This window comes from Phalangium opilio, unplaced genomic scaffold (assembly GCF_054372755.1).
Source record: "Phalangium opilio isolate 3A_F unplaced genomic scaffold, DU_Popi_V2 ptg000025l_1, whole genome shotgun sequence".
Taxonomy (NCBI): Eukaryota; Metazoa; Arthropoda; class Arachnida; order Opiliones; family Phalangiidae; genus Phalangium; species Phalangium opilio.
Genome location: NW_028324156.1, coordinates 4,539,499 through 4,566,587, shown reverse-complemented (window position 1 = coordinate 4,566,587; position 27,089 = coordinate 4,539,499). Strand labels below are relative to the sequence as shown.

Genomic DNA, 27,089 nt, shown 5'->3' with positions numbered 1-27,089 from the left:
CTAATTTCGATAAATTTAAATTTCACAAAAACTTGTAGGTGTTAACTTAAGCCTAGTTTGAAACTAAAAATTTTGTAAAAGCACGTGTGTTTTTTCTCGCGCCAAATTGCAAGATCTCGTGTCTAGAACGCGAGACGTTTTCATACACACGTTTTTCATTTTATGGGCAATTTCTTACATCGTTTTCCAAACGTTCTTTATAGAGAACACTCTCAAATCTTTGAATGACGTCACAAATCTACCTTATAGGTAAGTATTATCGGGTGCACCGGCTTCTTTTTGACAGTACAACTTCATCACAAAATGCGCAATTACCCGGCTTCGAAAAACCCGCTAACCAGTTTCCTACACCTTCAAAATTCTCAACTTGAATGACCACCACGTTTAAAGCTACTCTTAGTCAAAACAACCCATTGAAATATATCAAAGAATTCTTTTGCGTATCTAGTCACAATTCCTCATCACCATCCAACAGTCAAAAACCGGCTTTTTGATAAAACGGACGAAACGTTTCTGCGCATGAGTGAAAACTCAGGTAACCAGAAAGTTTTACAGGTAAGGAGGGAAGATATACTAGACACCATCCTGGGGGTACACCACGACCGTCCATAGAAAGCTAGAAAACACTTTTTACCCGTAGACACGTTGCTCTGTACGTGAAAGAGTAACTATGGCACCTGAGGCCAGTTCTACTAGCAACCTGCTTTAGATGTAGTACTACTAAAAGTAGTTTCGAAGTTAGTTTTTCGGTAGTTTTCTATACGTGACAGACTTCAGTTGGTATTCGCCGCGGTCCTTCTATTGCAGAGTTTTCCTCAACAACCACCAGCCAGGACGGTACCTGGATTGTAACAGTGGTTGGGGTTGGGCCTAACTTGTTTGGTCCTAATTCGGCATCTTTTTTTGGGGGAAACGCGCTGTGTTTTATAATATAATGAATTGAATGAAATGGTGGAAGATCAAATGGAATATTGTACATCAAAACACTTGGATATTCGGGTAAGAGTTCAATTACTTTATATGATTGTAACTTAAGTCATTGTTGGAAAGGCTTAGGTACTTAACTACATGTACAATTGATACAGGTATATATTAGTAACCGCGCCGGTAATGGTAATCATCCACCATTGTTTTTTGCTCTTTTTTGTTTCGTTTGAGAACCGGGCTGATTTGGTTCTGTATTGTAAAGGACAGCCCGTATCGTCTAATTTATAAAATTGAGTGGGCTTCATTACGTTTTATTTTAAATATCTTTAACAGATAGGTGAAGGCCAACCGGATTAGTTAATAAATAATGATTGTAGTTAATGATATTCAGTCGTTCACAAAAAAAAATGGTTGGGTAGATTTAAGATTATTTAAATTGGCATTAAATTTAATTATTTCTTTAACCTTGGGTTTAGTGGTAAATATTGTTTACCTGTATTTTAATTTTTTTGGCAATATAAAGGTATGTTATTACGTTCAAATTTTACTCGGCAATTAAGGAAAAGTGGGTCTATATTTAAAAATAATTACGACTTTGGTATGACGTCAGGCATTTATCTTTTGACGTACCATTTTGTTTCAAATTTAATTGACTTAAAAATCAGGAAACATCATGTTAATTGGTTTAGAGCAAAAACCTCAGGGGAGGGGGAGATTATAATTTTCTTGAAAACTCATGGAAAAACCATAAGTTTTCTCGAAAATTCAGGACAAAAATTATAATTTTCTTAAAACGTCATGGAAAAACCACGAGTTTTCTTGAAAATTCCGGACAAAAATCATAATTTTCTTGAAAATTCCGGACAAAAATCATAATTTTCTTGAAAACTCACGGAAAAAACACACTTTTTCTTGAAAACTCATGGAAAAAACCATACGTTTTCTTGAAAACTCATGGAAAAAACCATACGTTTTCTTGAAAACTCATGGAAAAAACCATACGTTTTCTTGAAAACTCATGGAAAAAACCACACGTTTTCTTGAAAATTTAGGACAAAAATCATATTTTTCTTGAAAACTCGTGACAAAATCATTATTATTTAATTTCTTGAAAATCCATGGAAAAAATCGTAATTTTCTTGAAAACACATGGCAAAAAATCATATTATTCTTGAAAACACACGGCAAAAAATCATATTATTCTTGAAAACACATGGCAAAAAATCATATTATTCTTTGAAAAATCAGTGAAAATCATAACTAATTCTCAAAACGGATTGTTTCAAAGGTCAAGGGGTGACGGATATCATATTAAACCGGGGGTTATTCCAGTTCACAGTTATAGAAAACAAAAACAACGGGGGAAAAAAGGCGTCATTTCATAAAGATAATTTTCAATTCCAATCATTATCGCAAAAAAATTAATACATACATATATTCAAATTTTATTGCCGAGTTCGGGGCCAAAATGTAGCGGTTGACTGTGTTTTAATATGAAATAAAAAAAATGTCAAGAGACGGGGAAAAAAATATTGAAAAATTGGTGAGCTTGCTATAGCATATCCTGGGCCAACAAAACCCACATCGACATTTCCGTGTGCTAGAGTAATGGCATTAAATTAAGGATGACTATAGAAAAATTATATGGTATGCCATTTCTCGTTAGATTAGATTGCCTTCGTGTACTCTTAATTTATGATATAATTTTTCCTGTACGACCCGACCGGTCGCTAAAATATTAAAGGAATAGTGTAACAAATAATTTAAAGGAAAAGTTTAGAAAATGTATTATAACATTGCACCTTGAAAAACGGGCTTTTCGAAATATAAAAAGAAAAATATTAAAATATAAATAAATGATCTCTTATTACAAAATAATTAAAATTTAATTAGTCTTAAAAATAATCAAGGACTACTGCGCCATCCTCCATTGGCTTAGTGGCGTCTGCTAAATCGAACCTCTTACCCTTTACCTCTCTCAGCCCCCTTGGAAGATTTACATAAATAGTTATGTAAATATTCCAGGGGGGACAATTAAAGCCTGCACCCAGTTGAGTTTGTTAATTAAAATCTAATAACTAAATTACCCTTGAGAATTTGATTGACAATTATTAATTACAGATTACCACTAATTAATGATTTAAGCCCAAGAAAAAATTTGCTAAAAATTTAATGCCACGTGATAACAACCTGCCACCATGGAGCAATATTAAATTAAACAGATGCATTTATTGCAATTTTAAAGAGATACTTTCGTTATTAATCCAAGAAAATTGCTCAAATGGAAAACAGCAATAATTTGATTTAAAACTGTATCTAACTTCGTGATAAAATTTATAAAATCGTCTGCTATCTCATTTCATTTTCACAAAGATAACCCCTTCCCTTTAAAATAAAATTAAAAAAATAAACCTTAATCCATGACGTCATTTCATTATCATACAAAGAATTATAAAAATAAAACCCATCCTCTTTTGGACGCGTAATTAATATAAATGAATTAAATTAACAATTATGACGATTTGGAAGTCTTCTATATTATTATTATATAAAGAGTTAAAAGTGAAGGCAGGTCGTTTTCCCATTGTTCTTTTTTATAAAAAGTAATAAAATTAAATGTGACTCAAAAGCCGCCTAGTTCACGATGCAGTTCTTTTTTATAAATATGTGTATATAAAAAATTCTTTTGACAATAAGAATGGTTAAAGGTATTTTAAGGGATATGACTAGATTTTACACTTGGATTAACAGAGAAGGCTATAATAATGGTGAAATGGACCTTGGTTTTGAATGGTTAGGTTAAAAGAAACTAGATTGGTGATAAGACCTGTTTCTTAGAAGAAAAGAAATAATAAAAGAAAGAAAAACGTCAAGTTGACTGTTAAATTAAATTTAGTGTGAATTTAATCCTTATAAATTAGAAGAGACACTGGGAATGTTTCTATCTTTGTCTCTGCTGTGTTAGGTATGAAAGGGGAAGCAACGTTTGATATATTTTTAGATACAGGGTGTTCCAAAAATACAGTGGGATGGTTCTATGGGAAATCAATTTTGAGTCGAAAATGTGTAACTTCTATGACCGATTTTGACCTAAGTTATAATTTTGATGACCCCCTTAGTAACCTAATTACCTCGGTCCTATAATTACCCTTCGTTTTTGTAACAGCACCCTGTACACTTATGTATTTGTTTATGGTAACATTAAGCAATAAAATAGAAACGGCACAAGGAATCTTTCTCTATCGGACCTAATTAAAAATTGAAACTAATTCAAGTTGTGACTAACACGATTTGTGATCCATGGTGACGCCAATAATATCCTCCCTTATCTCCAAGTATCATTCCAGCACCATAAAGATTCCCAGTGTCGTTTTTACGTTACGTTTTAAGGATTTAATAAATACCTTTATACCTTTATACTGTATAGGGGTCACGACCTTTTATAAGCAAGGGGGGGATTAAAACATGTTCCAGAATAAGCCTTAATTTATAGCCGGAAATTTGCGTAACAAAGAATAAAAATTGTCTATTTAAATATATGTAGAAAGCTGCGTCGGTTGGGGATGAGTCGTGAAACGAACAGTAAAAACATAACTGGCAATTTAACTATGGCTATATGGCTATATGGCTATATAGCTTTCCATAATTTCCAAACGAGTTTATTATAATGTACATACATCGACGTATATACGTAGCAGCAAATATGACGGGGGCTGGAGAATTCTAGACTCGTGGGTTGTTGTTGGTTACTTTAATATGGTGGGCTAAAGTTTAATGTCCTTTGTATGAGGATTGTTTCGCGATGGATGCATTGTGGGATAGGTATGGTATGGGTCAGACTCGGCAATAAAATTCTTGATAGAGTAAATGTGATTTTTATTTGACGTGTAGCTTAATCGGGCCCTGATTGTTGTAACCGCAAGTATTTAGTACAGACAGGGCTATAACATAGTCTAAGGACGGCCCTGTATCTCTGATTGAAGCAGAGTTAAAAGGTGTCGTGTAAATAAGCCCATGTTAATCCTATGGAGAGGACGTTAACGAACATTTTGCTTAATTACTCCGGCCCCAATTGTCGCAACCACAAGTACTTAGTCTCGTTCGAAAGGGGAGAAATAGGGCTATAACTTACTCAAAGAACTACCCTGTATCTATTATAGAACCAGAGTTAAAGGAGTGTCGTGTAAAAAGCCCACGTTAATCCAATGGAGAGAAGGTTTATTAACATTTTGCTTAATTACTCCGGCCCTAATTATCGCAACCACAAGTACTTAGTCTCGTTGGAAAGGGAAGAAATAGGACTATAACATACTCAAAGGACTATCCTGTGTCTCTTAGAGAACCAGAGTTAAAGGGTGTCGTGTAAAAAGCCCACGTTAATCCTATGGAGAGGGCGTTTACAAACATTTTGCTAAATTACTCCGGACCTAATTGTCGCAAGCACAAGTACTTAGTCTCGTTGGAAAGGGAAGAAATAGTGCTATATCATACTCAAAGGACTACCCTGTATCTATTATAGAACCAGAATTAAAGGGTGTCGTGTAAAATGCCCACGATAATCCTATGGAGAGGACGTTTATGAACATTTTGCTTAATTACTCGGGCCCTAATTGTCGCAGCCCCAAGTACTTAGTACCGTTGAAAAGAGGAGAAATAGGGCTATAACATATTCAAAGTACTTCAGAACGAAAGCTATGATCCTCTGGAGTTGCGTGCAAAACCCCTTGACTTGTTAACTATACGGAGATAATGTTAATGTAATGTGAGATGGATAAGGGAGTTAATACTTATTTAAATAAAATTTAACGTAATTTCTATTTGTCGTTAAGCCTAATCTTAAAGGTAATTTTTATTCTATAACTTTAGTATAACTCGGTTAAAGAAAACTATATAACTTAGTGTTAGACTAGGCCTATAGTCAAATAAATAAGGCCTTGTTTGACCTTTCTGGCACTTACTACTAAATAAACAAAAATAAGGCATTGTTCGCAAAACATGATTGACGTTAAGTACATTTATACGTTATACTTAAGAATTCCAAATAAGCAAGCAATTACAATCTAGATCAATTTATGCAGTTTATTTAATGATAGACTTAGATTTAGTTCACGCTCGGAAATAAACAACACAGAAATGCTTGTTTCTCCAAAAAATAAATAAATAAAAATACAGGGAGGTAACATTCCAAGGAGTCTGCATACATATTGAAGACCTGAACATACAAAGCTAATTCTATACATAATTAACCCTTTAAACTAAATTTAAATCTTTATTCCATATTTTTATAACATACTTCATAATTAATTCTAATCACATACTCACGAATAAGCTTGAATAGAAAAAAAGAATGAATTCTCTAAATCATAAGCGTCTAGTTTGTTTACCCAAATGAAACCAATAGATATTAAACACAAGGGTGTATAGAAAGCGCTATTTCTAATAAATCCCCGAGTGCCTTTCATTGTATTACATATAACTCATTAAACGTAATAATATTTCAACCGCATATCATCCGTAAACAAATTATTTACGCCAAAATTTACCTAATTCTTTTCTTATATTTTTTCTCTAACTTTTTCTCTCGGTATTTCTTTGTTTTTTTTTTACCGGGGGTTTTAATGGGCATCTGACCTACATGACTAAACACCGAATGTACTATAGCATCTACCATAGGTTTATAAGATATGTTCCATAAGTTTGACACTACTTATACTTCGTAATGCTAGAGACTTACAGCTCGAGCTAGTTCTAGCAGAACGACAAGCGAGAATGGACTACAGCTCATCTTCCTACCCTATTTAGTCTGTACTAAGCCTCGCCAGGCGTCGCTTTACCTCGAATCTATGACCTACCTCCCTCACTTCATGACAAGCTCCAGTTTGTAACCAGTGACAAACTTATGGTGAACATTTCTTATAAACTTATGCATCTGCTACAGAAAAAATATAGTACAATCTCGAGCGATGGAAACTTACGCTAAAATCAACTTGCACCCATTTCCATAAGCGCTAAGCCTAAATGCCTGTTGTGTATAATACATCACGTTCATGGTGTTATAGAGTATAACAGAGATTAAGAGTAGACAAGACCTAGTTCTTTTTTTAATCTAACCGAAAAACCGTAACCTAAATGCTAAGGTTTGATAATATGGAAAGAAAACTTCGGCGGTAAAACTCGCGAAGTCGTTGAAGTTTTCCAGTTAAGTTTTTTTATAAACTGATTTTACGAGGCTTTTTAAGCAGTTTTTAATCTTTAAAGGAAGTTGTCGAACGTTATGAAGTCTGACACGGAGAGTTTTAACGTGAATGAAAACAAGAAAATCTGGCTTATTATCAAATTATTAATGTTATATGTGGCACTTTAGGTTTAGAGTTAAATACGTCCTTGAATTTTAATGAATTGGTCCCAATTTCGCGATGTATATTTCGTATTTTAGTGTTTAACAGACGACATTACAATTATCCAATGAACGAAACGAATTAAAAAACAGAGCCTCTAACTAAATAATTAGGCTTAGAAAATGCCATAACGTTCTATTGCAGACGACAAAACTTTAATTCAATTTTGTTCAACTTTAAGAAAAGAGAACCCGATTTATTTAAATTATTTAGTTTGCCAGTAAGAAAAAATAGTTCTTATAATCATTAAATATTAAAAATCAATTACGTTTAGGAAAGCACAAGTAAAGAAATGTTTGGGCAGACAACTTTGAAAATGGTCTGGAATTTTCCACCTATACATTCTTTATATTTCGAAATTCTGGCAAACCAAAGTTCTGTGTGGGTTTTCTATTTTTATTTTTTTTTTATGTCGTGATTAGAAACCTGATTTTGCTGTAGAATTTAAGTCTAAAATATTTCTTACCATTCCCGAGAAATTCTCTTTTTCAAATGCCGAACTAATATATACTTATCTATAGAAGTCTTGTTGCATTTAAAGTTTTACACGAAATATGGAGGAGTTAATAGTCACGCCATACTCCAGTATATCTAACGTTAAGCCTAAGTCTCAATAAAACATTACACGAAAAGTTATCTAACCCTTGGTCTAACCTTAAAGGAAGCCAATGTTCGTTAAGCCTCGTTTTAAAATTTAAAAAACAAATTCACGCGCTTTCCTGTTTGTAATTTCACGTGCTTTCCTGTTTGTAATTTCACGTGCTTTGGGATTACGAATACATTAATACATTAATAAGCCTAGTTTTAAATTGAAGAATAAAATTCGCGAGCTTCCCTGTTTGTAATTTCACGTGCCTTGTTATTATGAATCTTTTCGTTAAGCCTCGTTTTAATATTAAAATTCGCGCGCTCTTTATTGTTAGACAATGTCACGTGATTAGTGAATACGGTCGGTTGGTCTTAATTACGTCATCTGAATTAATGACACGTCCTGTGAACTTGAGGATAAGCAAACCGGAAATGAGTACTAGGTCAAAACAATTTCGTAAAATTATAATGAAGAATTGTCTTGATTTAGTTTGTAGCATCATCACTAACGTTACTTGTTTTCTATCAAAGTTGGACTTTTGAACCCCGAACAATTGGTCAAACTATTTAAATCAATTAATTACAATTCATTAGAAAGTTTAAAAGGAAAGGTGTTAGTGTTAAATAATTGATCATTGATAATTAAAATCAGATTGTCTGTAGTTCACTAACAAAAACTTGGTTCAAATTCAAAGAAGAAGAAGAAAAATTGAAAAACACTTTTTAATTTTATAAAATTTATGAATTCACGCTTGGATTCATTTAAAAATTAATGTATAAAGGCCATTAATTCTGAGGGGATGATCACGTAGCGTTAAATCAATTTCTTCCTAACCCTAAAATTAGGCTTAAGAATTTTGAACAAGTATCCTCTCCGTCGTTTGTAACGGTTCAAGAAATTGACATCCGTCAATAAACTTGACTTTACAGGAACTCGTTTCATAACGAGAATTCAATTCCTACGAGGCTTAATCGCTTTAACACGTTCCTTTTAACGTGTATGATTTACCTGATGACGTAATGGCTTCATAAACAAAAACATTACCTAACCGGGAAGGAAGAAATTGGCAAAACTATAATAAACACTTTGGACGCAACTCCGCGTTGAAATTGTAAGCTTTATAAATATGATTTCCTTAATTGAGTTGACAATTACGTAATTTGTTATAAAGAAGGGTAATGACAGCCTATGATATGTTTGCATAGAACGTAACACAGTGAAAGGCACTGAGCTGCCATTAGCAAATAGGTCGAAAGGAAATCACAAGCGCGCGCGACACGAGGAGGTCAATGACAATCTTAGAAAGGAATGGATTTAACTCTAGTAAAACCGGTTGATTAAGAAGATAATCCAACTCAATCTAAGATTGATTTTTAAATCGTTTCCTTCTTCAAAAAATAATCACCTTAAACCAAAATTGATCCCCATTTAATTTACACGAATTAAATCGAACTTCAAATGAATATTGCATTGAACCATAAGTTTATAAGATACGTTCCATATAAGTTTGTCACTGGTTACAAACTGGAGCTTGTCATGAAGTGAATGAGGTAGGTCATAGATTAGAGGTAAAGCGACGCCTGGTTTTGGCGCTGTCAAAGGCTTAGTACAGACTAAATAGGAGAAGATGGAAGCCCTGCGAAACTAAGTTAACAAACCGAGTGTAGTTCTTCAATTCTCGCTTGTCGTTCTGCTAGAACTAGCTCTCACTCTTAAGTCTCTAGCATTAAGAAATATAGGTAGTGTCATACTTATGGATTGGAACGTATCTTATAAACTTATTATTGAACCAATCAATATTTGTAGACCAGATCTATCGTTGTTATTATGTGGGCGTGAACGATATTCGGGGTTACTTTACTTAATGGTTGAAGTAACTAGATAAGGTTGACTTTAATGTTTCATTATTCGAAGTTAATGATGTGTTAAAAGAAATTTTAAACTTGGAGAGGACGTTTAAGGTCGTTATGTTCAATACAGCAATCATTGTTTGATATTACATTGACCTTAGAAAATCTAAGAGCATTATAAAGTTGGCTTATCTTAGAACTAGATAATCTGGTTTGTTTAAAAGTAATATTTCAATATTAAATAACCCTTTACTTAACAATTTTGACCCTCGTAGCTGTAGGAAAACTATACAGGGTGCTTCAGAAAAGCATGACTGACAGAAATTATGGGGATATGTTCAATGGGAAATCAATTTTGAGTCTCCATTTTGCCAAAGGGGCCACTATTTTCAAGTTATGATTAGATGGGCTATTAATTAAAAAACTGATTTAGACAATTATTTCCAATTTAATTAAGGGGGTCTTCCCTAAAACACTCAAATCATAAGTCGAAAACAGTGGCCTTTATGGCAAAAATGGAGATAGAAGTTACATTTTCAAACTCAAAATTGATTTCCCAAAGAACATCCTCCTTAATTTATTCCAGACTATATGAGATGTGCTTACTATGTACATACATAAATTAGGTTTTTGGTGAAAAATCATTGGTCAAATATAAGCAAAAATTCTGTATATACAAGAAACCAAATATTCCTATAGTCTAGTCCGGTTAAAATTTGGGTTAAACTATTCAAATTGTGACAACTAAAGAATACTGACTGGAGTTTAACCAGTTTTTCATTCAAAGCTTCTGAAAAATTAAATTTACCATTTTAAAGTGCAGCAGTCATAGATAGTAGTTAGCTCACCTTAAAGGCTACGTAGAAAACCGGATAATCAGAGCAAAATTGAACCCAAATAAAAGAATGTAATCGTGTCCCGTTGAAAGTAGTTTGACCACTGGTTTGACCTTTTATCATCAAGTAAAATGCAAAAAGTTTTAAACTCCGAACCAGTTCAACCAAACGTCGTTATATATTTCAGACTAGGGCGACGTACCATAATTTCAAAAAATATATAGATTTTTTTTTACACACAGGGTGTTTATGATAAGTCTGCAATAAGTTAAAAGGACTGTAAAGCTTTGTCCACATTGAACTCGCGCTCGCGTGTTCGCGCCATCGTCTATTCGCATCTTCGCAACAGATCACGAAAAACATTTGCACTTCTGTTCTGATACACGCAAAAATTTTGCTTTTCCCATTCTGAGAGCCAATAAAGTTTGAGCAATCATTGCGCCATCTGCCTGTCGATGGGGACGTTGTCCTAAGAGAAAATCGGAACTAATCGCCCCAGCCTTCTTCTCGTCTGTGATTGGTGCTTTTCTCGCGAAGGCGCGAAATTCTTGGCCTTGTCTCAAGAAATTTGTATGTTCGCGAGGTGAGGACGCAAAGTAGCGAAAACCCAATGTGGACAGTAGCGCGATCTTGCAAACAAGCAAAGCGAAGATGCGAACTCGCAAAATGTGTCAGTCTGGACAGGCCTTAAAGAAGGCATCGACGGGTGCGTAAAATTATTTGAAATACGTCAGAGTAACGTGACCGAGGAGAGGCGTGGTTCAAAGAAGCTTGGTTCGTTTTATTTCGAAAACAAGCACTTCAAGGAATTGGCGCTGCAATCTCGCGAAAAGCAAGGACTAGGTGTCCAGTCCCATTATATGGGGAGTCTTTGTATCTTGTCACGTGGTGCCTGTGACGTATTTCAAGTAATTTTTACCCGCCCGCCGATAGCTTCTTCACAGTCCTTTGGACAAACGATTTTGAGTCGAAAATGTAACTTCTATCGCCATTTTGCTATAAGGGACACTGTTTTCAAGTTATGATTTGAGTGTTTTAGTTGTGGCCTCTTAATTAAATTGGAAATCATTGTCTAAATCAGTTTCTTAATTAAATTTAAGGGGGGTCATCACTAAAATACACCATCCAATCTTAACTTCAACACAGTGACCCTTAGGTCAAAATGGGGATAGAAGTTACAATTTCGACTCAAAACTTTATTTTACAATGAACATCCCCCTTAATTTGCGGCAGAAACACCCTGTATATATATATATAAATTTTAAAGAATAATTTCAAACTTGCCTTTTACTGTATGCCATAGTTTTAGTAAAATTGTGTTTTTAATTTTAAAAATTTCTCACACTCAAAATTCTTGAAAGAAAAGAACTACGCCCCAAGAATGTTATTAAATGAAAATATAAAAATTTTTTTTTACTAAAATTGAAGAATTAGGAAGAAATAAGAAGTTAAAAAATTTGACCGCGTTTGACCCACCGATTTTCAGTTTAAAAGTTATTTTTTTTATATATATAAAAGGCGTGTTTTTAAGATTGTAAACTTTTTCATCCGACTTTTCTTAAAATGAACGAGGCCTAAAATTGCCAAGTTTAAATTCCAGATTTTATCTAAAGTTATTAAGTCTTTAAAAATCATACTAAGTATATTTTATATTTAAAAATATAATTAAGTAATTAATATGCCATAAAAACCTACATGCTAAGGGCGAGGTCGTTTTATATTGGTTGCTGGCAATCTATCACCATGGAGCAATATTCAAAAGAACTGGAGACACATTGTAATGCTTTTAAAATCAAATATTAAATTTCAGTTTTTTTGCAGTACGGTAAAATTGCTTCATAGGTGAAAAAATAAATTAATGTCTAAGTTAATAAATAGAGAGTTATAGTATGAATATATAATAATCCGTAAATTTTAATTAAGAAAATAATAATTCGAAATATTGTAAATAAAAATAAAATTTCTTTCATTAAAAATAATATACTGTATTCTGGTAATAATTTCCTTAGAATTTTAAATAAGTTGAAATCAAATTCAGGCTTTTGCCAATTCTTTCAAAACCGAAGCAATATATTATATACCATAAGTTCATAAGATATGTTCCGTTCCATAAGTTTGTCACTGGTTACAAAGTGGAGCTTGTCATGAAGTGACGTAGGTCATAGATTAGATTCTTGTAAAGCGACGCCTGGTTTTGGCGCTTTCAAAGTACATACAAGAAGGGACATCTCGTTTACCAGGGAGAAGGTATAAGATGCCCAAGCATTCGCGCGCCATAGTCCCAGTCCCCCTTTAAAAATACAAGGGGGGCCGTAAAAGGAGGCCGGGCTATTTCGCCTCTCCTCTGTCGGAAAATATGACTGTAATTTTCGTCATTCGCGTAGACGCGCTGACGTGAGTTTTCAAGAACCAATGAAATGCTGGTTGTAATTTAGAGGCGGGGATTAACTCCGGACCTACGTTTGGACTGGAGATAAAGCTAGAAATGTGGCGAATTTATACCTTCTCCCTAGTAAACTGGATATCACTTCTTGGGTACAGACTAAATAGGAAGATGTACTGCAAAACTAACCGAGTGTAGTCAATTCTCGCTTGTCGTTCTCCCTCGAACTAGCTCTAAGTCTCTAGCATTACTAAGTATAGATAGTGTCATACTTATGGTAGGAACATATCTTATAAACTTATGTATATATACTAATTTAGGCTTAGGTATTTCTTTGAAAACGAAAGCAGATTTATATGTATATAGTCATTAAAATCCAACGTAAAAAAATACCTCCAAGGCATTCGTAAAAAACCACCACCAACAATTCTGATTTAAGAATTTAATACTTATTAGGTTCTGGGCGAGGCAAACTAGTTTTCAAATTCCTACGGGCTTTTGAAATGTGTCCAATATATTAAAACACATAACAGGTGAAATAAATTTTTTTACTGTTTTATTAAATATAAAAAAATTGAAAGCGACTGAAAATACGGTACGTCCTTGCTCGAAATAATTTTCGACAATCGCCCAAAGATGGAATTTAGGAAATTATTAAGCGTTTTTTTTTTAATTTTATTTTAAACTTAGTGTGCTTAAGTTGTAAAAAAGTACTATAAACCTATATTTTATACAGTTGCTTATTATCATTCAAGGTACAATCTGACTTAAGGGGTTTTAATTAATAATGTACCCGTGAATTTGTTTAATTAATGGCGGGTTAATGATGGAACTAAGTTGGCGGAGGGATATATATCGTAATTGTAAAAATAAATTTAAATTTAAAATTATCATCAAACTTAAATATTATTCATTAATTAATTAATATGAAGGGAAGGTTTTTAAATAATTCATGTAAATTTAAGTTAAAATTTACTTAAAATCATTAATTTGTTCATGGAGGTTTCTAAATAATTCATATAAATTTATTGAAGTTAAAATTGCTTCAAATTCATTGATTTGTTCATGGAGGTTTTTAAATAATTCATATAAATTTATTCAAGTTAAAATTGCCTCAAATTCATTATTATTTGTTCATGGAGGTTTTTAAATAATTTATATAAATTTATTGAAATTAAAATTTACTCAAATTCATTAATTTATTTATGGAGGTTTTTAAATAATTCACATAAATTTACTGAAGTTAAAATTGCCTCAAATTCATTAATTTGTTCATGGAGGTTTTTAAATAATTCATATAAATTTATTGAAATTAAAATTTACTCAAATTCATTAATTTATTTATGGAGGTTTTTAAATAATTCATATAAATTTATTGATGTTAAAATTGTCTCAAATTCATTAATTTATTCATGGAGGTTTTTAAATAATTCATATAGATTTTTTAACATTAAAATTGCCTCAAATTCATTAATTTGTTCATGGAGGTTTTTAAATAATTCATATAAATCTATTGAAGTTAAACTTCGCTGGAATTTATATCTTTTCATGAAACGATATAGTCCAATTATTTTAATTTTAAAGTATTTATAGTAAGTTGGTAATTAGACTTAGCTTAATTTAGATGTTCAGATTAAAATAATTAAAATTTTTCCTCAATTTTTAGTGGTGAAAGTTATCTGGCTCGAAGGCGTTTTTGTTATAAGAAAGAAATCTTATTTTTATTTTACTTTTGTGTTTAAAATTTTTAATTAGAGCCTTATTTTTATTCCCTTTAAAAGAAAGATAAATTCCCAAAAGAAAGTATGTTGGAGAATTGCCCTACTTTTTCAACTTGAAAAGAAAAATTAAAACCGATCATATCAATTAAATTTTGGGGAAATTTTCAAATTATTAAGCATTGCTTAAAAGACCTTGAGTTCAGTCGATTTTAAATTCCTTATTTTTTTTTAATTACGTGGTTTTGGATTTGATTCAAAATTCGAAATTTTGTCTAATATGACATAACCTCCCTAAGTAAGACATGTCAGCCTTCAATCGTCCTTAATCTAAGAACGATATTGAACCCATCTATAGCAGAAATGCACTATTAAATGGGCATAATAAATAATAATTAATAGTAATTAAATAAAGCTAATTACTCCACATGTATTTTTACTATTTCCTTATTTTGGGTACCCATCAATGTTTTGGGAGCACATATCTCTGTAACTAAATATTGTAGGCCACAGCATGTTCTTTGAGACTTTCCACTCAGTTTGACCAGGGATAGATTTAATTTTAGAAGCAGGAATGGAGAACAGAGTAATCTGGGCGCGCGTCAATGTCCCGGACCCCTTCCATGGGACAGAGGGGGTATGAAAGAAGATTCGGGTCATAGCGACAGAGGTAAATAAGAATTACGTATGTTTTGCCGTCCCCGTCAGCAACGTCATCAAAACGTAGTACTAGTTTTAGTGAGCCAATAAGATAATTTAAACTTTTCGTTACGTGTTGGAGGGAGGGGCTCCATACTGGGCTATGAGTCGGACTGAAGTAAATACTAAACGTTCTCCATTCCTGCTTCTAAAACTACATCTATCCCTGGTTTGACCCTAAGGACGCACCCTTTAATTTTTAACAGACTTAACGGAAACACCCTGTACTCTGTATAAATGATTGATTACATAGTACGTTTTCAAATTAACGAATATTTTTTGGGACAATAGGTTTCAAATTATGTCTATGACCGTTGCCCTCTTATGAGTATGACTGACTCATGAAAAAAAGTATATGTATTTGAATTACGAGTAACGTTTGTTACATAAACCTTTCCTAAAATGATTTATAAAATATTTAAGAAATAAGAATTGTATTTTTAAATTAACGAACCTTGACTCAGACAATAGTTTATTTATTTATTCACTTCAAAAACTACCTAAGTTCCCAAGGCTATATGCTGAAGATTTAAAACACTTTCGGTTGTAAATTTAAGAGTTGAATAGAGAGAATTTCACTTCATGGGAAAAAATGTATTCCTGTATATTTATGGTTACAAGGCTCAATGACCTATACACCGAAAACTTGAGTTGGGATTTTTTTTTTTTAATAATTATTCATTTTTGTCTTTTGTATTGTATATATTTGAGAACTGTTTTAAAACTTTTTCTCTCACACTTAAAATATACGCGTGAAATTAAATACCGAAAGAGTAAATTTGTTCCTCTCTAGAATTTCTCTCTCCCTCCCTCTCTCTTTTAAGATTCACTCTCTCTTTCTCTCTTGAACACACTCGGAATAAAGTTGAATTATATTTCAACAAAGAAAGAAAAAATAAATAAATAAAAAGCATTTTCTTATTTAATTTCGAATGATTTATATTTGAAATATAATTTAATTTTAAACAACAAAAGACCCAAGCTAAATTTAAGTTTATCTACTTTTATTCTTTGAATCTGCTCAGTGTTAATTCAAGAATTTAACAGAGAAAAATATAGAAAAGGGAATAGAAAATAGGCAACTATCGGCAGTTTTAGAGAAACTTAACCACGTACGTGTTTTTGATTTAAATGCGTTTCCCCCTTAAGACAAATATGCAAGGTGCTTCTGAAAGTATTGTACAGATGACTTCTTGAATTTAATGAAGAAACTGATTTAGACAATGATTTCTAATTTAATTAAACACTTCAATCATAACTTGTAAACGGTGACCCAGGACGGGAAAATGTCTTGGAAATTTCATTTTCGACTCAAAATCGTCGGTTCAAAGAACATCCCCCTTAATTTCAGATAACACCATGTAGAACACCCAGTATAGTTACTTTTATAGAAATAAAAGTGAAAATTAAAATCATTCAAGTAAAATGACCTTAAACTGTAATGGAAAACATGTACAAGTAAGGGAACTCTGAAATAAATCTTTAATAACCCTGCACAGCTCCTGATCGCGTCATAACCAGTGCATTGGAATTAATATTCCTTTGCCATTTGTAGAACTAGGGATAGATTTAATTTTAGAAGTAAGAATGGAGAACTTCTTGTATTTTCTTCAGTCCGACTCATAGCCCAGTATAGAGCCCCTCCTTCCAACACGTAACGAAAAGTTTAAATTATCTTATTGGATCACTTAATCTACGTTTTGATGACATTGCTGACGGGGACGGCGAAAAATACGTAATCCCTTTGTACCTCTGTCGCTATGACCCGCCTCTTCTTTCATACCCCCCGTCCAGGGGAAGGGGGTCCGGCACTTTACGCGCGCCCAGATTACTCTGTTTTCCATTCCTACTTCTAAAATTAAATCTATCCCTGGTAGAACTTGACGTTACTTTGAAAACAAAACGATGTCATAATGTAGTCAAGAAGCAAACTTAACTTTTATGTCAGTGACCCTGAATTCTTTTCATAATATATTTTGTCGATAGAAGGAGAGTTTTTATTTTGCTATTGCAGATACACAATCAAAATTAAGCGGATGTTTTCATTTTTTTATGTATATAAAAATTTCTTAAGACTTAATATCGCACGCATCCATCATATCTTTGATAAATTTGGCCGCTCAATCTGTTTTCTTCGCTTTATGCATCGGTGATTCCACCGTGATTTCATCTCCACCCATTAAAAAAAAAACGCTAATAGCAATCGAACTTGTCTATAAACTCTCCGCATTAAGCTTAACAACTCTCCCTTGAATTATTTAAGTGGGAATAGTCCGGAATTTTTGAAATAAAATATTTACTTTTATCAAAAGTTCATTTGTTATGTTCACCATAAGTCTATCACTGGTTACAAACTGGAGCTTCTCATGAAGTGATGATGTAGGTCATAGATTCTGGTAAAGCGACGCCTGGTGATAGGCGCTGTCAAAGGCTTAGTACAGACTAAATGGGAAGTTGGAACTCGTGCAAAACTAACCGAGTGTAGTACTTCAATTCTCGCTTGTCGTTCTCGAACTAGCTCGAGCTGTAAGTCTCTAGCATTACGAAGTATAGGTAGTGTCAGAAGTGAGATGAGACTCGAAGTGAAGGGCTCTAGCATTGGTAATAGATCCTGGCACTAAGGAACAAATTTGAGGATTTTATTCCGCTTCCATCGCGCCTACACTCGACAGAAAAAAATTGGTCGAGTTCCAAAAACATTTCCTACCCCCTTCCCCTCAACCTAAAGCGGCCGAACACGGACGCGGGTGCTTGAATCTAGTTCGGCCGTCTACCACCGCGAGCGTCTCACGTATTGGAGGGAAAATTCAGAAATCGCTACTAGAGGGCCAACCGTTCTTGTGTTATCAAGAATATTCACTTTCGCCGAGTGAAGAATTTATTTAGCTCAGTACTTCTGGTTTCATCTCACTTCTGGTAGTGTCATACTTATGGATGGAACATATCTTATAAACTTATGCTTTTACCGAAAATACGTTCCCTCATCTTATTGGCAAGATTATTCGTAAATAGGTTCTCAAGTTTTAATAGGGTTCTTGGTGTGCAGCGTTAAAACATTCACTGTTCTAATCAGTATACAGGAATTGTAATGATTATTTATTTATTTATTTCATAGGCTTCGCAATGAAAGCACCATCAGGGTTCCTAAAAGGTCACCTTAAAGGTCAAACCTCATTCCCCTGCTAAGACGTCGCGGGACACCTTCAACAAGACTCGATTTCTTTTTCCTATGGTAGTATATGCCCGTATCTCGAGGTGGGTGCCATCAGGAGTGAGGTCATCGAATGGCTTGGCGTCACAGAGGTGATTACCCGTCATCACAACGCGCGCCCCATCACGGATACACGCAAAATACTATGAGCAGCTCTTATTCGCGAGGACCATACTCGGGTAACCATCACAACAATCAATTACAACACCATTCTCGTCACCATCCGCAATCGTATCTCCGTCCTTCGTCACCTTCCGTTACAACTTCGTCATCGGACGACAGGGAAGAGGTTCCCATGGTGCGTCATCCCCCTAGACGACCTTATAGTCGCGGGAATAACAGTCGTTTAAACCATCACGGAGGGAGTAGTCACTCTTTGCACCATTTAGGTTTAAGTCATCCACCACCCGTGCCATCTGTTATGGATAATTACCATCACATGCACTCTGGACCATTCAGGAATGGTACCTTAAGGTCAACAAGAAGCGTGCCTACTTTAGCCCTGGCTACTTGGGACGGAGAACCGTGTCCCGTTCACGGAGGTGGACCTCCAGTCTTCCCGCCTAGTGGACCGCCCACAATGAGGCGTTACGGATCTTTATTTGACGTCAGAGCTCACGGAGGACCGCCTATGCATTACCCCCCGCCTCCTCCATCCGTAATGATGGACAAAAAATCGATGCACGGTTCTATGCAAATGTTGGCAGTCCCTTTCCCACCTCACGGAGGTTTCCCGCCCGGACCACCACATGGTGGACCTTACCCGCCACATTTTTTGGCGCCAACTTTAATGCGCAGTAGGCCAATGGTTATTCCAGCGGGGGCAGAACCCCTTCCCATGAGAGACCCATTTAAATTGCGCACACCACCGCCTCAATTCGTAGCCAAAATGGACGAAGACGACTATACAATGGATCAAGTTTGCTGCAAGGGACATTTAATCGTGCTCTGGATAATTCTTGGGGTTGTGACCGTAGGGGTCATATTGGGCATCATTTTGGGAGTCACAATAGCTTGAAATATTTAAAGTTATTCCAATGGACAAGCGTTAGAATCGGTATTTGCAAATAAAGTATAACAAAAAGATTTTTGGCTAAATTAGGCTTAGCATGCCTATTTACTTTCTGTTGAGCCTAAAATTGACATTTTTATGGGCGTGATTAACCTATGCAAAAACACCCAATGCTTGTAGCGATGTACTTATAAGACTGTGCTAAATATAGACTTACGATGTTACTTAGTGTTTTCCTAGTATATTACCGAACCGGCATGTCTTTGTGCAAGGCTTAGTGAAAAACAAACAAAAATATGCGGGTTTAGGACGTATTAACTAAAGTGACAAACCTAATCTACCTAAACCTAAAAAATGGACGCAAAATATTTAAATTAATTACGAGTTAAATGTCAGATCGTGGATTTGAATTACGCGCGGTCAAAATGAAACTGAAACTAAACTCAAGTAAGCAAGCCATCAGTAACGCCATCTACCTTCCAATAATAAAACACTGCCAAGAATATTTTTCCCGCGAAATATAAAAAACTTAAGTTAGTTTTGCCTTCCGAAGTTTCAACTCTTAATTATTAAGCGGACTAATTAAAAATATTAATAAGTGCCTTTGGAATAAATAATTATCTACTAAATAGTGAATACTTTAATAATATCCCCCGCTGTTTGGGGTGTATAAATTTTCTAAAGAAAAATAATAATAAATATATCATTATTTTGTCAAAATAAAAAAACTTTTATTAAAATTGCCATAATCTTTTAGTTTAAATACGTTGGCTTAATTTCTAATTAAAAATAAAATATACCAGTGATGTATATAATAAATAATAAACGTTTATTGATAATAAAAAGTTTTAAAAATGAAATTGTGTTATAATATGTATGAGAGTATCCGGTTGGATATCTAACGAGAGAAAGGGTTATATAATGTTTTTATGGTAATGGTATGTCCATTCATTTTGATGAAAAAGGTTTTTTCATGAAACTAAAGAAAATTTAAAGAATTTTAGACTAAATTTTAAAATAATTTCGACTAATTTTATTCACTACTTTAAAATCTTTGTCCAAACCCCTTCATGTTTAACTAGTGTTCGTTTTGCAGCCTCATTTTCTTTAAAATCCTTTTTTTTATCGGGGTCTACAAGATTAAATTAATTACGTATTTAAGTAACTGTTCTGTTGAGAGAATAGCTTTATATAACTTAACTTACTGACACCAATTTCAGGTTCAGTTTCCTTCATTAGAAATTAAAATTAGTCTAAGTTAATTAATTATTATTTAAATCTAGTGATACCTTTAAAGGACATGAAGTAATCCATTCAAAGGTTCGCTTTTCGGGGCTCGATGGTAAATCACTAGTGTTAAAATCCCCAATATCACGACTGGTTACGCTAATAACACTAGATTCACTGCCACTTTCATAAGGATTTGGATTAGTCTGACTTTCACTAGCGGTTTGAAAAGTGCTAGACTCTACAGAGCTTTGACTGGTTTTATGGAAAGTGCTAGATTTTGCAGAGCTTTGACTGGTTTTATGGAAAGTGCTAGATTTTGCAGAGCTTTGACTACCACTACTTTCAACAGGGTTGTGGATAACTGAATCACGCTGCCCACTTCCACTAAAAGATTTAACTGATTTTTGAGCTGCATTAGAGGCTGATTCTGACGACTTTCGTTCAGAATCTGAGCCATTTAAATAATTTTAATTTAAAGAGTTGAATTATGTAAGAATGATTGAGAAAACAAGCTCTTACTGTCTAAATTGATATTAACTCTCAACTGATACGGGAATCCAGACAAAGGCTTACCTTCATAATTGAATTTGACCGTTTGGGATAACTTCCAAAAATTTAAAGCTAATTTCTTAAGATAAGGAAGCCTATTTCGTGTAAATTTCATTAAAATTCATTACAAAAAGATACAGATTTTGACGACAAAACCATCTCCGCGTATTAGTTTAGTGCTACGGCAAGTTGCCGGAGCTTTAGCCTTCTTGCGTGCAAATAGTATGCATTTTCTAACGAGCATCTTTATAAACACAATCAATTTAGTTTCAAAAAACTTCAAATAATTTTTAACTATCGTTACCTCGAGATAACCATTGTTTTTCCTCGATTTAAGCCTAATTATATTAACAGGAAAAGTTGTAAACACGAACACGCATACCAATGTTTTAAAATTTTAAGCCAAGGCTTAGTAAAAAAAAAACTAACCAAAAATTCGTTACACTTACTTTTGAAGGCATTTGGGGCTTCCAACGTGAATCCAGAATTTAAATACCATCCCTTGGTAGGAAAATAGGCGATAAGTATCACTTTTCAAGTGATTATTTAATGGCATTTTGAATTTTAATTAGAAAACACGAGACAAATCGCGATCAAACAACCCGGCTTTCAACTTTCAATGACTGAAAATTTTAGGCCTAACAAGTGGAAATAAGTTGGCGCCACCTACCAGCCTCTCCTAGAACTAACCATGGAGGAGTTAAATTGGAGTTGAAAATTCATTGCGGAAAATTTAAATAAGCTGTCATATTTTTTGTTAACTTAATTTTTTTTTAAAAAAATAAAAACTTAATTACTTCCAACTCACCGACAGATGTCAAAGGGGGTTCTTGACATAACTGAAATAGCCTTAATAGTACGGGAAATTAAATAATTAATTAAACGCCGCCAACCCAACAGAAACGAAAAAGAAAAAAAAAATCACCTTCCACCCTTGTAAAACTCCTAAAATTGTATAATTAACATCCCACCCAGGGGAACAACGGAAGTAGAGGGTCTCCAAGAACAATTACTTTCGATGACACACCATGAAATATACCATTATCCATCTTTCAACTTGTTTCAATGCATAAAAAAAGCCCCGGTTTTGTATATCTGACCCTTTTCGTCTCTCAGCGATAAAATGATAAACAAGGAGTAATGTTTACTCTGGAGAAGTTCTCTTTGATCTTGGGACATATCCTGAGCTCCTTTCACCATAAATAAATTCACCCAATAATGTAGTTCAACCACAGACAGCTGTAATTTTCTTCTCTATTTCATCAGGAACACGTACAGCTAATATGTACGTTGTTCCTGATTTCATAAATAACTACAATTATTCATGAAAGAAATTAATGAATTCACTGCGACTGAAAAGACAGGCTATGAAAGGGGGGGGGGACTCCAAAGTCTACAAAAAACTCTAAATTTACTATCCATGGCTCTCAAGCAACTCATCAGTAAGCTAGAACCGTGGAGCTATGTTTAGTTTTCATGGTATCAGCGTACTATGTTTAGTTTTCATGGTATCAGCGTACTATCCATATGGAATGAAGTCACCAAAAAGTTGGGCCTCTCATATACCACGATGTCAGTTGCTTCCGAAAACCGCCACGAAAAGGAGGGAGGGGGTTGCAATATTGAAGGGCAACGAATTCAAGAAACCACGAAGCTAATCAGACAAACATAGACGGCTATAGCAGTCATTAATGTATTAAAAACCTTCCATGTTGGGGGACGGGGATGACGAATCATTCATAGACGTGGGTTCGCATCTAGTATAATTACTCCCACACCCATTGTCATCAATGGTTAATGAGCCACGGAAGATTGGTTCGAACTAGACCATCCCGTTTCTTAGTTTTAACCCAAGCCCTCTCTCTCTCTTCATTCGTTCCGACAGGGATGGGGAAGTACTCAGTGTCAGAAATGAATCAATCCCGAAAGTTATACCATCAACAGGACACTTGAATCTAATCTCTCATAAATTGACGTAGGCATTGACCACTAAAACCTTAAACCTATCCTAAGCCTAACAAACTAGGAATACTAGGGGAGGGGCTATGGGGGTATATCTTTCGTCATCCCGGACGTCTTTAAAACAGTAACAATTTTCGGATTAATATATTTCTGTTGTGTTCCTCTCCTCTTTCCCGTCTCCGGAGTTTATCACATCCCATGATCCCCTAAACAGCCCCAGTCAAAGAGTTTCTAAATTAAGAGTTTCAGCGTCGCGTCTCCATGGGCTCAGACGCTAGCTCAGTTCGATGCAAACTTTTTTTGACTTTTTTGGAGAAGAATTATATAAACAAACTCTTACCATTGGCGTCCTTTCCCTCGGTGTATTGGACGGTGTAATCTCGGGCGCGTAGATCATGGGTCGAAGCATGTTAGGCTTCGTATTGATAACGTCCACGTGTCAAGTGGGTTCCGGAGTTATTTTATGGGTTTTGGCAGCGTTGGACTTGCACATAAATCGGATGAGTGGATGTCGAGAATTCAACGCGGGAAGTATCGTTACTGGTTTGTTTCAGTTTTTGGCGGGATTGTCGGGTTTCGCTTTGGTTGTAAAAGCAAAGCGTTCGGATGGACACGTGAAACGGTTGTTGCCGGCCATTTACGTCGTTATGAGTGCAGCCGTTGTGGTACCTATCATTGTTCATAGTCAGTCGGTGCTTTGTGTTCCGGCTTTGTTGTTGACGAAAGGTTTGTTCACGTGACTGGTGCCTGTGATTTTAGCCTTTTCTCTGGTTATTTAACACAAGTTTTGTCCCTGTAGGTCCAGGGGCTTTGACTATTGGTATCTTCAAGCTGATCATAACATATCTTGGCTTTCTTTTCTCCGTGTTGGCAATTGGGTTCACAGTCACGGAGTTCTGCTCATTAAGAGTGTGTCATGATAAGTCTCAAGGGCCAAATAAGTCATCGGAGGAAGTTGAACCACAGAATAACGTCGTCACAAGTAGTACGCCAAAGAAAAACAACCGACCAGTAAGTTCTTAGTAATTTTTTGCTTTTTTTGGTTCAGTATGACGCGTATTATATGTGATTTATTGCAGACCCTACAGCTACCAGAAGCCAAAACCCATCAACAGGAAGCTCCAGGAAGTGGTGAAAGAGTCACGGTTGTGACATTGCCAGAAGCGGAAGGAATTGTATACGCGGTTCCTGATGAATATTACGTCGTCAAGAAGGGAGAGTCAACTTACGTCACACCGCCGGGTGACCATCGATGGACCAAATTCTTTCCATCATACAAGAAAGTTGATGTTGACTAGTCACTTATTAAATAATGTCTACTGTTCAACCGCAGTTTGCAAAGGCGCAACAGCTGCAAACTCCACTTGAACAAAAGTATAATTACATGTTTTGATTGTTAATTAGTGTCCCAAAAGAAATTTTGTACTGACCTAGGCTTAGCAATCATGGTTTCAATTGGAAATGAATAATGCTAAGCCTAGTTTTGAATGTCATCAAGAACACACGTTAAAATAAATTTTTTACCTTATACTAAAGGAAATACGTACTTAATTATTGCTATATTATGATATTACCAAAACTTCATACATTTATCTACGTACCTTATGTAATGTCGCTTTTAAATTTCGCGCGTAATTATATAGAGACCCTCAGAACAGATGGTGGCGCCACCCCGCAGCCACTTTCGAAATCAAAATATTCATTCAACTTTAATAATTATTTATTTATTTATTAACTTCAAATATTTAAAATTAAGTCCATGGATAATGATTAGAGAATAATATAGTTCCAACAAATATATAAATAAAGCAGTATAACATAACTAATTTTGATTGTATTGAACTGCGTGCAATTACATATTTCAATTGCTGAAAAATATTATTTTTCCCTCTTTCTCCGCGTTTTTTGAAAACTTTTTCAAAATCAGGCATTAATATTTCAGCAATACTCCAATAAATAATAGGGCTACTTGAACATAGAAGCCTTGTTGTGACCTAGAAAGATTTTAGAAACATTTACCGATGTTTTCACTTATATTTTCAAATAAATAAACTTCATGTACCTGGACATGAATACACAGCACGGCAAAGGTAGTTAGGGCGACCGCGTGTCCAATATACATTGTAATCTTATTATTCAATAGATTTAAAACCCTTTCTTCCAAATTAATCCTGGTATTGCAAAGTTTCTCCACAATTTTATGAGTTGAAAAGGAAAATATTAAAATCACAGCCGGTATCGCTAGGATAAAATTTGGAATTTGTTTCCAGTGATAATAACGTAGAAATCCAACGTTCCAATATTCTTTTTGGACGTAAGAATAAGCAAGAGGTATCGTATCATAACACCAGGGTGATAAATGTTCCGAAGGCATTTTAAAACCTTTCTCTTCCGCGTAAAGTTCAACTTCATCACTAATTTCAAGACGAATGTAATATGGCACGCAATAAAGTAGACACGAATAAACTTGGAACCATACAAATGGCACCAAACACAAGAAAAGTTGAACACTTAATCTTAAAATTCGTTTTAACCACAAAGTTACATTAAACGGTGCGTAAACGGATGCAACATCATTGGCAATTTGTCTCGTAAAATTGTAGATCACAAACCCGCAGGAAATTATTCCATTTGATCTTGTACCGCCACTTAAACCGAAAAGGGCAGCACCAAAAAAAGGGTGACCAGTTTCAAGGCACAATAATCCGAGGAATGTTAAAAAACAATACAAAGACTCGGAATAAAATGCAGTGAAAAATATTGAGGCTGGGTTGAAACTAAATACAATCGCGGTTAAAAAGGCGAAATTTCTGTCTTTAAATAACCGTAGTGTTAAATAATATATCACTACAGATGTTAAAATGAAACTTATTAAGTTTATGAAAAGTCCGGTTACAAAAATTGAGTTATAAATGTTAAGACTTGTCAAGTATGATAGAGGTTTGCTTAAGTAGTAACTAATATACGGGAACACAGGGAAAAATGCCAAGGTATTTTCGTATGTGTAACCGTGCTTGGAAACGTGAAGAAAATATTGCGCGTCCCAGCTTTTAAAACCACTGTATAAATTAGAAGCCAAACTGTCAAAGTTGGAATTAGTGTCATTTTGACCTGGTGCCTTAAAACACGGTGGATTTGGTTCATGGTTTGGTAGTATGTTGTTAAATATAAACTGAAAACATAATTAACCCGTTATATAAACTATTTTATTTAATTAGCAAACGATTAAATCTAATATAATTTGGAATTTAAAATAAAAAACAAACCTTAAGCCTTGGCTTCATCAACAGCCATTTAATTTTAAAATGTATTAATAAGGGTCTTACCTGGATTGCATAGATGAAAAGTCGTGAAAATAAAGAACACTTAACTATTGTTAAAACACAATTCATAATTATTATTATTAATAATGGTACAAACAGATTTTAAACAAATGTCAAACTTCAGACACAGTAAGTTCAGTAACTCCATAACAAGCAGACTATATTTTAGCTTGGATGAGACAGTCTCATCCAAGATTTTAGCAAATTAGCAGACGCCTGTCTTTACAGGGCTGGAAATAAGGTGGATTTTGTTAGTGGTCCTCTCCAGTCTTGGAAATAAGGATTTTTTTGAAACTAGTCCTCGGGACCAGTGACCCCCAGCGTCTACAATATTAAACTGGTCCTTGGGACCAGTAACCCCATCCCTAATTTATTTTTTACTAATCCTATTGAAAAATTAAG

General features: G+C 34.5%; 4 protein-coding genes across 8 annotated transcripts; 2 read left to right on the top strand and 2 right to left on the bottom strand.

The window, feature by feature from the left end:
- Window positions 1-590: 590 nt before the first annotated feature.
- LOC149691903 (uncharacterized) lies at window positions 591-20,483 on the top strand. The gene is made up of 2 exons (XM_089869371.1): window positions 591-999; window positions 18,516-20,483. Exon 2 carries the CDS (start codon window positions 18,685-18,687, stop codon window positions 19,627-19,629), a length of 945 nt encoding a protein of 314 aa, XP_089725497.1. The 5' UTR covers window positions 591-999; window positions 18,516-18,684; the 3' UTR covers window positions 19,630-20,483.
- Window positions 20,006-22,880, bottom strand: LOC149691902 (uncharacterized). Of its 5 annotated transcripts, XM_089869376.1 has the most exons (9): window positions 22,073-22,880; window positions 21,852-21,903; window positions 21,707-21,740; window positions 21,541-21,646; window positions 21,373-21,474; window positions 20,913-21,301; window positions 20,829-20,853; window positions 20,668-20,755; window positions 20,006-20,602 (listed from the first exon to the last, which is right to left on the bottom strand). In XM_089869376.1, exons 2-9 carry the CDS (start codon window positions 21,899-21,901, stop codon window positions 20,572-20,574), a joined length of 825 nt encoding a protein of 274 aa, XP_089725502.1. In that variant the 5' UTR covers window positions 21,902-21,903; window positions 22,073-22,880; the 3' UTR covers window positions 20,006-20,571. The 5 variants fall into 5 exon arrangements, with proteins under 5 accessions (XP_089725502.1, XP_089725499.1, XP_089725500.1 ...); XM_089869373.1 differs by lacking the exon at window positions 22,073-22,880 and having other exon boundaries at window positions 21,852-22,063; XM_089869374.1 differs by lacking the exon at window positions 22,073-22,880 and having other exon boundaries at window positions 20,668-20,757; window positions 20,826-20,853; window positions 21,541-21,740; window positions 21,852-22,063.
- A 572-nt stretch (window positions 22,881-23,452) lies between these two features.
- Window positions 23,453-24,908, top strand: LOC149691901 (uncharacterized). Its single transcript, XM_089869370.1, has 3 exons — window positions 23,453-24,090; window positions 24,164-24,375; window positions 24,444-24,908. Exons 1-3 carry the CDS (start codon window positions 23,760-23,762, stop codon window positions 24,660-24,662), a joined length of 762 nt encoding a protein of 253 aa, XP_089725496.1. The 5' UTR covers window positions 23,453-23,759; the 3' UTR covers window positions 24,663-24,908.
- A 158-nt stretch (window positions 24,909-25,066) lies between these two features.
- Window positions 25,067-26,851, bottom strand: PIG-V (phosphatidylinositol glycan anchor biosynthesis class V). The gene is made up of 3 exons (XM_089869369.1): window positions 26,691-26,851; window positions 25,427-26,536; window positions 25,067-25,358 (listed from the first exon to the last, which is right to left on the bottom strand). Exons 1-3 carry the CDS (start codon window positions 26,754-26,756, stop codon window positions 25,116-25,118), a joined length of 1,419 nt encoding a protein of 472 aa, XP_089725495.1. The 5' UTR covers window positions 26,757-26,851; the 3' UTR covers window positions 25,067-25,115.
- Between the last annotated feature and the right edge of the window lie 238 nt (window positions 26,852-27,089).